We start from the raw sequence: 16,116 nt of genomic DNA on the forward strand, positions 1-16,116 counted from the left end.
TGTGACTCTGACACCACATGCAAGCAGTCCTCTCTGAGTCCTCTTCATTCTCGCTTACGCTGGCAAGATACCAAAGATCTGTTGTAGCGCTTGCCATTTCAAAAGATAAGCAGAGCAGAGATTGGAAGACTGGAGAGAAGAGTCCCTCAGTGCGGACAGTAAAACCCTGATACTCAGTAGGTTGAGTGAAAGGATTAGATACCACAGGCAGGAGTGTTGGAAGATCGTGCTACTTGACTGTGCTTTATTAACTTGGAAAAGCCCACCTCTGGGACTGGCTGTCTACCTGAGCACTGATGGAGATGCCAGTTAATGCCAACTGCGGTAGCAGCTCGGAATGCTCTGCAGGAATCGGGATGACAGTTTGTTTCAATGAAGCCTCCAAGCAGATTTAATTTCTAATAGCCTAAGCTGGATTTGAGATAAAAGCAGAAAAGTGAAAGATTTAGTGACGACCCACCTGTGCCTACCCTGGTTTTATCCCTTGTCTATAGACTGATGCTTCAGTACTAAATAATTTGAGCAGAAATGTGTCCTATTTTTTATTTTGAGAAAAAAAATTCAGTGCTTTCTTTGAGATTTGCATTTGTGGGTTTCCCTGCTTGCTGGGCTGCCATTGCAAAAAGACACATGCTTCTTGCTGCAGCTTGACTGACTGGCAATGCTGATGCGTGAAGGAGAAAACCTCGATAATTTCAATTCCTTTAGCATTCTAACACAAAGGATGGCTTTATCCCTTATGAAGAGATCTGGATACAGATAAAGCTTGTTAACATTGAATTAATAGATGTAGTGCAAATAATCAGGATGTAATAAAAGACAAAGTGTCCAAAGCCATAGTGATAGCTCTTTTTTCTCACCCCCCCCCCCCCCCCTTCTTTTTGTAGCACAGGGGAGGGAAGAGATGAAAGAAACATTATCCAAGCCTCCTTTTGCCATCAACCCCTCTTGAATAACGAATGACTGGAAGAGCTGCTCTGCAGCAAATGGTGTTAGTTTCTGTGCATCAGCATGAATTTAGATTCCAAGGCTTATTTGTAGGATTCAGCATTTTTGTAACAGCTACATGCAAAGAGCAAAGAAAGCAAAAGAAGTTAGACATTTACCCACTTATGACTTTTTTTTCCCCAGCTAGAAAAATAAACAAAGCTATACATAAGTGCCTATATATCAGTATTACATGTTGAGGACCCCTGGGACTGAAAATTTCTGCTCGTCCCATTTCTGTTTTAATAATGGGAAGCCTTCCTGTGAGAAAAAGAGCATAGAGATTATAAAAACTGGTTGTCTATTGAAGGAGAGTTCAGATTCTGGAATTGGTGCAAGTAAATAAAAGATGCTTGCAGTGTCAGATGCTGCTTTAACGTGGCATGTGCGGTAGATGAGAACTGAGCCTGTAACAGGTCTAGTCCAAGCACCACAACTGTTTGGAACTAGGAGGAATTGCTGAAGTTTAAAATAAATAAAAAAGGGTATGTGGGGGTCTTAATCCCTTATGTAGGGAACAGATAGCAGGTGTAATAGTAATCTGTGTAATCTGCTGGTGCGCACTAAAGAGAAAGTCACAAAGAAGTCATTGCTTCCTGTCCTCAGCCTGTTTCATACCTGTGCCCATGGATATTTTCTCTCTCTGTTGTTACAATTTCAGAGTCCAGAAAATCACTTGCCACTCCCTGGAGTCCTTAGAAGGCTATTTCCTGTATAGATCAGACTATTAAGGTATGAGGGTTCCTGCTATCCTTCCTTGCTTGCAAAACACTGAATCGATGGAAAAGCAATTAGAAGATACTGTGTCACTTTTTGGTCTCCATTTTTTTTTCTATCAAGCAATTCTGCACAGGGAGAAACTTCACAGAGCTGGCCTTCCAACCTGCAGTTTAGAATCTGTTTTGTTTTGCAGGAGCTTGTTAACCTGAGTTAGGCCATTACCCCAGAATTCAGAGTTCAGGCCTCCCTCCACTGCCAGACCCTGAATTAGCAGGGCATCCTGGAGTGTGTGCTGGCATCTGCCCTGCTGTTCCTCTGAAACAGGCAGAGCACACCCCCTGGCACAACTCCCTTCCCTCTCCAGCTTTTTCAGGTATTGAGAAGAGCTGTGTGAATCACTAGGGGTGAGGGCTCTACAGCTCTCGTACTTTCTTGCCTTCCATCACCTCTGTTTTTGGTGATCTCCTGTGAATAACTGCTAATACTTGCTTCGTCCGCTTCTTTTAGGCAGCGGTTTGGTAATGCTGAGCTCCAGCAAAAATACAGTTTTCTACTGTGCAGCTCTTGTTCCAAACTGTGTTGCCTGACCACACGCATGGGCATCCCCTCGCTGTTATCCAAAGGCAGCTGTGCATTGTACATTGGATCACTGATCTGGCTTCAAGAAAAATGGGGAGATGGGGCATGTTTCTTGGGTTTGTCTTGTTTTGAGGTTAGGTTGGTTCATGATCCTGCCCACAGCCCATCGTGACAAGCTGTGACTCAGCTGAACTGTGTGGGAACTCTAGGGGGATGACTGGGGGCTCCTTGAGCTGATACTGTTTGACAAAGCGGCTCTTTCCTCAAACCAGCATGAACCAGCAATGCTGGAAAACTTACCTGAAACTCTGGGTTTGTTCACAACTACCTCTGCACTTTTGTAGAATGTCAGGGGAACCTCGTCATAGTCTTATCAAAGCTATTGCAGCAATAGAAGCACAGTCTCTCTCCAGGCTCAGGAAGATGGCAGAATGTCCATTTATGTTTTTTGCAAGTTTGTTAAATTTAACCATATGGCTAGAATTTCAGTCTGTTTCTAAATCGTCACCTAGATTTTGTAGAAATTGGTGCTTTCAACCCTGCCTGGCTTTCATTTTAGAGGTGTCTGCGTCTCTTAAGATGTCTTAAAAGGTATAGTTATGGCTTCCAGTTTTAGACATAAGGAAAAGATTTAATTTATTTTTAAGGCTCAGAAGGAGAAATCCAAAGGTTAACAGTTGGTTGATGTTTCAGATGTTGCTTGCTATGTGTATCTGCTCTCTATTTTTGCATTTCCTCTTCTCTGCTTCTCCAGGTGTCATCTTGAAGTGAGTACATTCAAGCTTGGCACTAAGGAGTATATGAAACTTGCTTGTAGGTGTGGAGAAAAGAAACTGCAGCATCCTTGTGTGTATCAAAATGCCTTGTAAAAGCTCTTCAGAGAGTGAGAAGTCAATTCTGTGAAACAATTTTCATAAGCACTTGGTACAAACATGAAAAACATCTCTGCACACTGTGCAAGCACAAGATACACAGATTATAGTGCAGTTAACGTTAGTAAAGAGAATGGTTATGTCTAATTAGTAGCACAGGATAGGTGAGAAGGTTTTTGAAGTGTCCTGCTCAGAAGTGGCATTAATCCAGTAATAGCCAAGCAGTAAACCCTGTAATGCTTTTCTAAATGGCCTGGTTAGTCCTGAGGGTGTTTGGGCTTTATTGTTGCACACGTAATTTAATGAACTTTAAAGAGACCTCTAGGCAACAGCCCAAACTTAGAAGGGCAGAAGGGAAAATGCTGATAGACAGTCCTACTGAGCTAGAACACAGTGGCTGTGAAGGAAAAGCCGCTGAATGGGCTGATGGCTGAAAGAAGTAAAGCAACTGCACTTGGACTCGCTAATAGGCTTTTTGTCCAAATTGGAGACATCTCTTTCTTTAGGAAGTTATTTGTGTTGGAAATCAGGCCATAGCCAGGCTGGAGCAGGAAGGAAGAGGCGGATAGTTAGTGATCTCAAAAGGGTGTGCTCTGGGTGCAGAACGACAGCTGTGGAAGAAGTAGGTTGGCTGCAAGGGCATTGAACTTGGCAAGAAAGCTTCTTCAGCTCCTTGCACCGCTGAAAATCTGGTGTCACGCTGGAGCCTTTGGAGCAGAGCTGAGGGAGCCTGGAGGGCAGTCACGGTGGTGAGGCTTGCTGCCCGTTACAGCTAAGGAGCCCTCCTGAGGCCGCTCATCCCCTCCTGCAACCTCTCTGTGCTTCAGAAAAAGACGAAAATGTGCACTTGGCAGAGGAGTACTTGTCACCCTTTTCCTGTTACCAGCCTGGAAAAGAAGAGAAGCCTCTTACCTTCTGTCCAGTGGTTCCCGAGTGCTTCCCCAGCATTTCATAAAGTGTTACAGGCCTTTCCTGCCATGCTACTGTGTCTGCTTTGCTGAAAGGGATGTTGAAGCAGCAAAGAAGTGTAAGCTTTTTTTCTCAGTGATGCAAATTGTCTGTATTGGAGTCAATAAAGAAACCAGAATTTGTGACTTCCTTCCTGTGACCTTTAAATCATGCGTTTCCCTATATTGAGAGGTGCCTGTGACACCATTTGTGCCTTAGCTTGGCAATTGGATGGAAAAGCAATCTCATTTTCCTGGGCTGATTCATAGGTCCCTAATGACAGGTTACATGTTAATACTTGTTTTCAGTAATTATCATGCAGTTGTGTTTTGACTGGGATCTGATAGCAAACATGAGTGAGAAGAGCTTCAGGCTATGGCCTAATAGTGCAGCAATGATAGTTTTTGTTTGCCTGTTTGAAAACAGTTCCCCCACAGTTGTTGTAGTCCTTTTCTAAGGCAAATAGATCAGAGGTGGTTGCTCTTTGCTTGTTTTTTATTCTGTTTCAATGCATTTGACAATGCTTTATCTAGCATCCATTTTGTTGCTGCTCCATCATTACAATGAATGTTACTACAGGACATAAAGTATCAAATTCAGATCACAGCCGTATTGTGTAGGAACCATATAAATGTGCAGTAAAGAGACAGTCTCTGTCACAAAGTGTTAGTGGTGTCTAGAGAGATGAGGCAGAGAAGAAAAGGCATGATTCAGCAATGTGCCCCTGTTGCACAAAAGCTCAGTTGTAGAGTCTGATACAGAGCAGTTCTTCAAATGGGAAGGGATACATTTCTTGTGTACGAGGTTGCAGGATCGGGAAAGATGAGCTCTTACCTCCCTTCTAGAGATTAGCGCCTTTAAAATAAACTGGCCTTGCATGTGACAGAGAAAGAAGTTCAAGCATCTAGATAGTCAGAGGTTCCTTTCTGACCCTGATGGGGTCAGAAGTTTGTGTAGTGTTTAAGAAGCACATTCAGGGTCAGTGTGAAAGTCCTTATTGTTTTAAATCTCACTGAACTTTAACTTTTTAATTGCACCTAAAAGTCTCTTCTCCCAGCAGCTGGGGGGCAGGTGGGAGGGTTACTGTCCTTAGCAGAGGGATTCTCCTCTGTTTGCAAGTACTGTAAACAAGTAGGAAAAAAATTGCTGTTTCCCATCCAGAGGTGGGTGAAATAGGTCTGTCTCCATCTCAGATTCAAAAATCTCTCCTCACTGCCACTCGAGGTCCTTCCAGTTCCAAGGAACCAGTTGTTTCTATATTCCTCAATCTAGGAAGTTGGACAGCCCAGAGATGGTGAAAGTCTTGCGATGGATTGGCATCCTTTGGCTGGAGAAAGTGCTAAGAGTAGCCTTTGCCATTATCTTTGAGCTCAAATGCACGTAGGTGCCAATTTAAAGCAGAATGATGCTGGCTCACTGACATTGCTCTCTCCTGTTTCTTTACAGCTCCTGTATGACAACCCAAAAGCCCGTCAGGAAGTAGAATATCATTGGCGAGCATCAGGGTGTCCCCACATTGTCCATGTCCTGGATGTTTATGAGAATATACATCATGGAAAGAGATGCCTCCTCATTGTCATGGAATGGTATGGACCAGCAGCAGCCCCCCACCAAGCGCTGCTCTTTGAGGGGGTGGATAGAGTGGGAGAATGTGATGAGTTAGATGAGAGTTAGGTGAGCTTTCTCAGCAGCACGATTTTAGTTTGCACAGCAAACCTTTTGTTGTCTTTATGGAATTGGCAGGGAAATGTATAGCTGCTCCAGCCATCTTGTATGATGGAAGAATGAGGAACCTTAACCAGAAAATAAGTTTTCCTTGTACTCCATGACAATTGTCCTCGTTAAACCATTGACTGATTAGTACAGTCTTGAAAGATACATCTCTACAGATATGATGCACTTTGATTGTGATTGGCTTCCAACTTGAGATGTAAATTTTATGATCTGACATGATCCTTTTTGCTACTATTTTGCATCTAACTTTTCCTATTCTCTCCTTAACCTGTAATACCACAGTTATTGTTGTCTTCACTGGGGACAAATTAATAATCCTTTTCAGTATCTCTGCTTCCTTCTTTCTTTTTTCTTCATCTCCAACCCTTACATAAAAGAAGATTAGTCAGCCTCCTAGTGCCAGCGTATCTGACTTCCCAACTGTGTGTGTCATGTTCCTTGTGACAGGGTACATTAAACTGAAAGCATCAGAACTTCTTGGTCTTGTTTTGTTTTCTTGTTTATTCCATATCAGAATGGCTTTGTGCATTGATTCAAATGAGTGTGATGTTTAGGAAGCATTGGCATAGGAGGCCTGTAATATCTTCTAATCTGTTCCTGCCATGGTTCTGTGTGATTGTATGGATGCACAGTCAGGTGTTAATTTGATCTTTTCTGCTCATGTAAGGTGGGGTTTTTTTGTGTTCTTTGTTTCAGCATGGAGGGAGGAGAGCTGTTTAGCAGGATCCAGGAGAGAGGAGATCAAGCTTTCACTGAGAGAGGTGAAAAATCACAAGTTTAATTTTAAAGTTTGTGAAAGATTGCTTCTCCCTTTCTCTGTCCCCTTGCTTAGTTCCCTTACAGGAATTTTTCTTTGATATGATTTTTGTTTGTAACTTTTAATTTCTTTTTTTTTTTTTTTAGTTTTCTATCCAACTGCATATTAAACAGTTATTTTCAAAAGTTCCTGAAAATCAGGAATTACCACAATTGGCCAAGTTCAGGCACAGTGTGGAAGGTTTAGAGGAAAACTCTTCATACAAATCTGCTCAGCTTCTTCATTTCTGAACCACCGCAGCCTCTGTTACTCTAGTCCCTGGTCTCCTGCCAGACCACCTCTAACATGATCAGTGCAGCTCCTACTGTGATTTCTCTTCTGGCTGTCCCTCAAGCAGCATCACTGTACACAGCTATACTGTTAGGTGATGAATATAACGAGCAAATCACATTTGATGAAACATCTCTTATTTGAGGGTTTTAAAGTACTACTTGAAAGGAAGTGTTATTAGCCACACTGTAAACAAGCCTGCTCATCTATAATAGGGACTATGTGCAAGTTTAAAGAGCTACTATGAGTCAGTGACAGCTTGCGATAGAATAGTCTTGCCATTTTTATTGTCTTTGCTATTTATTATTTGCAGAGTACCACGGGTGTGCTTGACTCTGATTCTCCTTGCTCGTTCACAACAGACAGGAGCTTGTTTCTTCTCAAGAGTAAAAATGTTAGTGTTTGTAACTAGCATTGTGACAAAATGATTAGAAGAAAAACTCACACCTGAGCTTGTAAATTACTGTGAATGGTTTGCAAGTCTGGTATAGAGGCCAGGCTTTTTTTTGATTCTGTGATCCTTTGTTTCCTAGCCTGGGATGAATCCTTTAAGTGGAATGAAAGACTCATGTAAAAGCATTTTCAGGAACTTTATTTGTTCCTCTCTAAAATACAAGATTCCAGGGGGGGAAGCTGGTTCTGTGATCATTAGTGACTCCACTCTGCTAAAACCATGATTTTTCTACATTAAATACCATTGTATAATATTCTAAATACTTACTCAGAAATCATCTGGGAGTGTTAAACAAAAAAACCACCTTCATTCTTTCCTGAGATAAATGAGTCCTGTTCCACTGGATTCCCCAGGTTCACTGGCTGTTTATATATCAGCCATGGCTTCCCATTAGGAGACAGGGATTTTGGCCTGGGCCAGGAAGGAGGAGGTTGTGCAAGGTTTTCCCTGAAGATGAGTGTTTCTGCCTTCTGATTGTCCTTGCCTGAGATTGTGTAATTTCAATCTCGAGCCACGTGAAAAAGGATTCCAGGTTACAGTACAATAATTTCTGCTTTCTCACTACTGCAGCTGAGGTTTCTACCTATGCAGAAAGCAGAGGATCAGGCTGAAGTTGCTAATTCTGTTTCCCTGTCAGTGGAGATGTAATATAATGCTCATTTGGTACAATGGGAATGTCACTCCTCCCTGCTCTGAAACCTCTCCCTGTGTAACTGAACTCTTCCAGGCTTCAAGAGTACTGCTGTTGCAAGGCAGCTCACCATCACTAGAATTTCCCACTGGGGTTATGTTAAATTTTAGAAACATAGTATTTCAAAGATGGCAGTTTGGGCTTTGCAAAATAGAACTGTTGATTTTGTTTCTCCTGAGGAAAAACTTCTGAAGACAGTGAGGAATGAAGACGTGACCTATCCTAAAATTACTATATTGTTATGTTGCTCTATTTTTAGAAAATCTGTTAGATCCTCATATTACCCCTGAACTAGAAGCTGAAAGTTAAACTTCTGTCTTAGACAACTAAGGATGTGTCCTGGACAATCAGAGATATGTCCTGGTTGGGGCTCCTTTCTCCAGTCTTGCATGTTGCTTGTGTACCTGCTCTGCTCTTGCTGCTTTTCTGGTGAGCAAATTAAAGCACCAATTTACAAGCTCATAAGAAGCAGGAGTCTCAACTGTTCAGCTGCAGTGCCTGCTTGGGAGGAGGGCTGAGCAGCCGGGGAATTGGGGGGTATGGTTGCCTGCAAAACCAAAACACAGCTGTTAGGGCTAATTTTAAGTTTTCTAGTCTTGACGCTAGCCCTGTATTCCAGCAAGCTGTTTGTAAGTCATAAGCATTCCCAAGCATGTCCCTGAATTACAGTGGGAATGTTAAAGTGACCTTTCTCTAAAATTGTATTTATAGAGGCCTCTGAAATAATGAGAGACATCGGAACAGCCATCCAGTATCTGCATTCAATGAACATTGCCCATAGAGACGTCAAGGTGAGGCCTGAAGGTGTGTGGTCAGGGAGAAAAGAGCATAAGGCAGAAAATAAATGGGCAGTGGTGGTTGAAATAGAACTAGGAGTACAATCAGGCGGTCGAAGTGTTTCTATTCCTCTGCCAGTGTGAGAAGGGATCTGCTCACAACTAGTTTGCAACTAGTCAAAGGTCAGAATATTTATGTGTGCTAATGCCTTTCAGTTGTGTACAGAATGCAGAAGAATCTGGTAATAGTCAGATGGTTAATTAAAGAGGTACTACCAACTTGCAATCCAGTTAATTAACAAAAAAATAACACTGCCTGAAGTGAACTTACACTAGATGCTATACCTCTACAGTCCTTATTAGTTGGTTTTGGAATCATACTTGCCTAAAAAAAAAAACAAAAACAAACAAACAAAAAAACACCACAAAACAAACAAACAGAAAACCCAAACAAACACCAAACCCCCCTTCAGAAACAGGAGAAACTGCATATATGGGAGGAATAATACCAATTCCATGCATCCAACCCACTTTAATAGTATATGTAAATATTTGGGAAAATGGGAAAATCTCAGTTACTACCATGTGGAACAGTACGTTTTATTAGCTAAAGCTTGTACCCAAATCTTGTTGTAGAGATTTGACAGGGTTTGTGGTATTGTATTTTGTTTTCATTCTGTAAAGTGCACAGCATAAGCGAAGACAAGGTAGCTACACCAAGGTATTTCTAGCACAGTGATACAGCAGTGTGATGGAATGTGCTGGAGAGCAGGTCACATAATGATAGACTGAGGCATCTGATTGATTCCGCAGTTCTGAGTTCGTGAATTTTCTACAGGTGCTTCTGTGTGTTTAGCTGGAGGGAGAACTGCCATTGCTTGCTATCACTGAGGGGTATGTCTGAGGGCTCTTTAGGTAGGAACTGGAGAATGACTTAACAGTTCAGAGGCGAAAAATCTATTCACTTTTCTGGGGCTATGTGCCATTGCCTATCACCAGCACAGAAACTGAAGCACTTAACCCCAAACACCACCTACACACACTCAGTAAACTAACATAGAAACGGTTCAAATTGCTTAATAGATCCTAAATCCTGTTTTCTTTCAAGCCCTTCCTTCTATATGTCCCTAAACACTAGCATCAGAGAGGATGTAGCTTCCTTATGACTGGGAAACTGGAAAACAAGTACAAACAATTGCAGATTCTGGAGATGTGCTGTTGTCCTTGTTCTTGTGCACGAGAGCTTGTACTTCCCTCTGTGCCACTTCTGGTTTTGGAGAGCCTTTATGGAGTGTGGAGCAAGAGTGGAATTAACTGAGGTTTCAGGAGACGGGGGGTGGGGTGGGGGAGCAGGGAGGGGACTGTGTCTGTATCAGTTAATTCTGATGGAGTTATGTCAGTTGCTCATAGAGAGTTTGGCTGATGACTCCTCATGTCTTCCACCTCAGCTACTTGAGTGCGGTACAGAATGGTGTCAGATCAACTGGTGTTGATCAGACAGAACAATCCTAGTAAGTGCAGTGAACTAGAGAGAGGTTCAAGAAGCCAGACTTGATGCCCGTTGGACCTGATGAGAGCCTTGTGATTTGCTCTCCTAAATACCCTGTTGAGAAGGATGTTGATCCTTAGTCTGAGCAAAAATGCTACACGTTGGGAGGGAACTTTCTGCATCGTATGGTGGGGGTGTGAGAGAAGTAAGAAGACCCAGATGGTGGTGGTGATCCAGGCAAGCGGGAATGGTTTGACCTTTCAGCTCATTAGAGACATCTCTTCATTGTCCAGTTTATCCTTTCTCTTGGTGGCCTTTCAGCCTGAAAACTTGCTTTACACGTCTAAAGAGAAGGATACTGTACTCAAACTCACAGACTTCGGCTTTGCCAAAGAAACCACTGTACAAAATGCGCTGCAGACCCCCTGTTACACTCCTTATTATGTGGGTAAGTTATCCAAGATGCATTTCTTTTGTGTTTCAGTCTGTCATCCCTCCCCTTATAGTGGGCCTGTGGACTGTAGGAATGGATGGGAAATCTTCTACTGTGGAGGTAATACAAAGAGGTAGCCTGTAGAATTTAAACTGGCATCCAACGCAAACCTAGTCTGGTTCCAGTACATTTCAGTGCTCCTGCTTTCTTCCTTGGTTGCAGAGGAAACAGCCTTAACAGGGGATGCAAATGAGGATCAAGAAGAGAGAACATGTTGCTTCTGATTACACTTGAAGTAATCCTGATGTTTCCTCTGAATGATGCGATAAAAGCCATAATTTGAACTCAGCTTCATGATTATTTGGGTGTTTCCTCGCAAAACTTCCCTTAGCTTAACTAATGCAATAAAAGAGAACAGGGAGAGTATTGCCTCAGCTGTAAAGCTTCTTAAAGCTGGCAAATGGAGGAATTAAGTAATAAAACACCAATGTGACTTAATCATAACTGAATTTTAGCCTGCATTTTGTCCAAAGACAGAGCACTGTGTAATGAATGCCACAGTAGACTGTCCGTTATGCACTCATTTTAGAGTATGTCCCTTTTGGTCTTTAAGTTAATAGTCATTCACTGTATGGTATGACTGAGGCAGTCTGCGCATGGAATTTCTTTGGAGGAAAAAGGGCTTGATTTTTTGGAAGAATTAGTTCTCTTCTACGGTGTAAGTTTTCATAGTTTTTTGTATTGAAAGGTGCTGTTACCTATTGTTAGCAGAGAAATACAATAGCAATTTTTTTTTCTGATGCTTTCTTCTCTATTTTTTAGCTGGAATTACTGATAAAATGTTAAGGAATTTACACATATATGTTTTTATGCCCTTATATTTGTATACAAACAGGCTGACATTTCCCTTCTCAACACCTTTTTATAAACCAGCATGATTGCTCATATGTTTAGAGAATCATTTTCCTTGCAAAATCAAGCTCCCTGCCAGTTCACCTGCCCCAGGGAAGAAAAAAATCCCCTCTAAATGTATCTGTCTATAATTTTGTTACTTAGTGAAAAAATGTAATGCTCTGGAGGCCAAAGAAAAATAGATTGCTCTGTACTTGCTGGAGCTAAACACACTCTACCCAGGTACCAATCAAAATTTTATCACAACTCAAGTAGGTCCTTTCTGTTCTGATTTCTGGAACATATGCTCCTGCCTGTTCAGTGCAGTGTCTCCCTGTACACATTTAGCTATAGCTCCTTCTGCTTTTCTGTAATCTTAGTACTCTCTTGAGCAGAGAGACACTAAGGTGAAGAGTAGGGCATTTTGCCAGCTCCATTCCTCCTTTTTAAAGCTACGTTAGATGTGTTTAGGAACTTGTCAATAGAAAATACTACCCAGTTACTGCAGTGAGTTGCAATTTTTAATGCCTCCAATATTTGTTGTTGAAGTGTGCTGCTACTTATAAGGTGATGGAGATGAAAGAAAATATCTGGTACTCTGTTAATATCTGTTTTTAATCTTCTTCAGCCCCAGAAGTCCTTGGTCCTGAGAAGTATGACAAATCATGTGACATGTGGTCATTGGGTGTCATCACATATATTCTGTAAGTATTTGGAAAGAGGCTTGATGAACGGGAAAAAGGACACATCGTATTAAATGTGCACTTAGAAGTAATTAGTCACTAGGATCATGTAACCTGCAAAAGAATGTAAGCTTGTATGGGACTTTTTAAGGGATGAAAGGACTTCCCTAGTTATAAGAGTTCTTTTGTCCACTCTTACAGCCTATGTGGGTTCCCTCCATTCTACTCAAACACTGGTCAAGCCATTTCTCCAGGGATGAAGAGACGAATTCGGATGGGGCAATATGGGTTTCCCAATCCAGAGTGGGCTGAAGTATCAGAGGAAGGTAACAATGCTCACTGCTACTGATGAGTATGTGCATGGTGTGCAGTGGTAGAGTGCTTACAAGAGACTATTTCTAAAAACCTGTCTTAGATTTTTGTTTCCCTTCTTCTTAGAATTTAAATAAATTCTTTGTAAGGTGATACAAGGAACGACTGGGAACTCAGACACTAGCCAGCAACCTAAGTACTACAGAAAGTAAACGACTACTGAAAACTTTCTTTCAAATTCCAGTTAAAAAAAATGTGGAAACAAAAGTCTTTAATCCTGAGAAAGGAGACTGCCAGGGCAGCTGCAATGCAAGCTGAGTTGGAAGAAAGGCAAACTGTCTTAAGAACTCATTCAGTCTTTTCCTTCCTTGGTGATACAGCCAGCAAGGATGGCAAGTTTTCATGCTAGCTTTTTGTGATGTGGGAACTTGCCAGTCACCACTTAAATCAAGGTCAACAGTTTATTTTGTATAAGTCATTGACCAAAAGCTGCTGCTGTTCAGCTGTGACCTGGATGGGCTCAAACCAGTGTCCTGAAAGTGGATGCTTTTGATACCCTCTTATTCTGACAGTCTCATAAGCTGGAAGTCTCGCCTGCCCATCATATTAGAGAGAAAGGTCAGCAACCTCTGAGCACATCTTTTTTTCTAACAAGCCCTTTATATTGCTGTTGCTAGCATCCTGTTACTGTCTGCTGTTTAGCAATAACAAATTATTATTGGATAATACTGTGATCTGTGGCACTTTAACCCCTCATTGGATCTCATGGTTGCGTGTGCAGCATGGACTACCGAACATTAATAAGGAAGATGTTTTACCTGTGGGTTGCTGGCTTAATATTTCATCTGCCTTGGGTCTTGTTGTGTTCATATTACAGCAGTTATTAAAATGCTAGGGGAGATTGGTGAGAGAACATTCACTTGGAAAATCTGTAGGGTTTCTGTATGCTTGCCTGAATGAGGATAGGTGCCTCCTACCTTGAACCTACTAATATCAGCTAGTTTATGTGCACTCTTTTAGGCTGATCAGGCGCCTTCAGCAGACAGCTTCTTTTTGCCCTCCTTTATACTGTTCTTATGGTTTTCTTTAATCATTCCTTTGTTGCATCATCTATGGAGGCTTCCTCTAAATTCCGCACCAGCTTCCTGTAATCATCTTAATGGGCTCTGTTTGTGGTCCCCTCCTTTTTTTTTTCCTTGTACATTTTAGACTCCAGGTAATCTCTTCTGTAAACCTCCTTTGCAGCCTCTCTCAGCAAACTAAAGTCTCAACTTGTACTTCTGGCAGCTTCTTACAAGCATTTAGTCATCTTGCACTCAATGTTTCTAAAAGAGAACTCTTATTCAGAAGTTTTTCCAGGTTCCCCCAAGGAAGTTATGTTTCAGTCTTTCTAAATAACATCCCTTGGATGTAGTGTTTCCTGTCTGACCACCTGCATTAAGGAAACTCTTGTCCAGACTCTCATCATCTCTTATCTCAGTTACTTAGTACTCTTGCTTTGGCAGAGACCATGTTCACAGAAAGCTGTTACAAAGCCTGTTCGTGCAATCCATTTCTTTGACTTTGTTGTCATTTTAGTGGCCTCTCAGTTGTCAAAGAATGTCTTCTGTCATTTCTCAAAACATCAGCTTATGCATTCATTCAGTCCATAATGCCAAGATTCTTGCCATCTTTCAGACAGGCAGCTTGGCAGCTTTCTGTTCCTATGTTTCTCTTTTTCTCAAGTTCTTGCTCTCAAAACAGTTGATTTGGTGACGTAGATAGCATAGATGGAAGCCCCAATCCTTTGTCTTTCCTTCTTACCTCTTGTTTTGGATGTTTTCATATTCTGCATCTTTAAACTTCATAACCTGCCACACTGTACCATGGCTTCTACCTATTGCTGTTACCGTGTTAAGGTGTTTTGAGGTCTGTAAAATTATCTTCCTTCATTCAGCAGGTCTTTGTGTTCTCAAGGTTATTTGGGAACGCAGTAGTAGATTACAACATGCCATGTTGGTCCTGTTTTTCAGCCAAACAACTGATTCGCCATTTACTGAAGACTGACCCAACAGAGAGGATGACAGTTTCTCAATTTATGAATCACCCTTGGATTAACGTGAGTTTCATATCTCTTTTTACAAGGTAGCAAGATGAATTACTTGCAGAACTTACATGTAGCTCCACAAAGCACAGCAAGAGAAGGATGATGATTACTGTTAATAACTTATTTAACCTACTGTGCCCTCCACAGAGGGTCATCTGCCTGTAGAACCACAATTCTTCTTGGTGTTACCAGAGGACACACAAAGAGAGACACCCACAATAGTGTCCTTGGAAGCAAAAGCCAAATGTATCTATATCTTCTGTGAGCAGGCAGTCACTGTTGACTCTGCAGCATATGCATGTGTTACTCTCTTTAAAAATATAAAAATAAACTTATGTACTTACTTCATCGGTGCAGGATTTAAAGAGAGCTATTATTAGTGGTCTCAGGCACCATTGTGCATAGCTGTGTTACTGTGAACACGGTCCTATGCTTAGTGGGAATTCTCATCCTTGGCAGAGTTTGGAAATGCGTGGGGGAGGAGCAAGGGTCTCAGCTTAGTGCCCTGTAAGAGATTGCCAGATAGGGTGGTACACAGAGCTATTAATGGTTCCAGTTCAGGTTTCATTCTATGACTTGGTTGAGTTTACTTTTCCTTAAAAAATACTTTTTGGGGAAAAGGAAAAAAGGCTCTAATAGTACGATATTAATTATTTCGAACAAGAGACGAATCCCAGGAGTTATCAGGCTGAGTTTCAGGATATCATCTCTGCTCCGCAGGTGTCACTTAAAATAATAGATTATACTTCTTACATTTGTGCCTAAAAGGACATTGGTCTTGTTCTTGCTGCCAAAAAAATCATCAGCCAGGAACAGAATCACTTGTACTGTAGAATGCCCTATTCTCTCACAGTGCTTTCTCTGTCTATGCTGATCCTCAGAGGAAGGGGCAGAAACAGAGGTATGACTAATAGTCAGCATTTCTATAATGCCTGTTTGAAGATCTGAAAGCCCTTAGAATCATATAGAAATGTAGCTGTGTAACATCCTGATGAAGTCAATAGATGTCTTCATTTAGAGTTGTGAAAGCTGAGAAATTAAGGTTACAAAGACTCTGTAGAACTGGAACAGAACCTAGACAATGTTTCTAAGTCTTTTTTAACCAAATAAAAATGTAATCACTGTTCAGAATAAATACCGCCAGCTTTAAGTGTTTGAAGACCCAAGAAGGAGGTGTTCCAGAAGTCAGCAGGCGATGAATTTCACAGAATGAGTGCCTAATAGCTAAGGAAGCTACCACCTACAGCGACACATGTTACTTGAAATATGCATATAACCAATTAATAAGGAGGAGATTAGAGACAAGGTCTATAGACTCTGCTGCACCAAAGAGCTGTGCTAGAATACCATTCCTAGAAGCATGCTCTAGGAGCT

General features: G+C 41.6%; 1 protein-coding gene across 1 annotated transcript in view; it reads left to right on the top strand.

Annotated features, from left to right (window-relative positions):
* Nucleotides 1–16,116, top strand: part of MAPKAPK3 (mitogen-activated protein kinase-activated protein kinase 3) — a 52,121-nt gene that overhangs the window by 31,283 nt on the left and 4,722 nt on the right. Inside the window, exons 2-8 of the mRNA XM_009321826.1 lie at nucleotides 5,553–5,692; nucleotides 6,537–6,601; nucleotides 8,784–8,863; nucleotides 10,659–10,785; nucleotides 12,290–12,365; nucleotides 12,546–12,670; nucleotides 14,669–14,754. Of these exons, the coding sequence (XP_009320101.1) occupies nucleotides 5,553–5,692; nucleotides 6,537–6,601; nucleotides 8,784–8,863; nucleotides 10,659–10,785; nucleotides 12,290–12,365; nucleotides 12,546–12,670; nucleotides 14,669–14,754 (699 nt within the window). The remainder of the gene's footprint in view (nucleotides 1–5,552; nucleotides 5,693–6,536; nucleotides 6,602–8,783; nucleotides 8,864–10,658; nucleotides 10,786–12,289; nucleotides 12,366–12,545; nucleotides 12,671–14,668; nucleotides 14,755–16,116) is intronic.

This window comes from Pygoscelis adeliae, unplaced genomic scaffold (genome assembly GCF_000699105.1).
Source record: "Pygoscelis adeliae isolate BGI_AS28 unplaced genomic scaffold, ASM69910v1 Scaffold94, whole genome shotgun sequence".
Classification (NCBI taxonomy): domain Eukaryota; kingdom Metazoa; phylum Chordata; class Aves; order Sphenisciformes; family Spheniscidae; genus Pygoscelis; species Pygoscelis adeliae.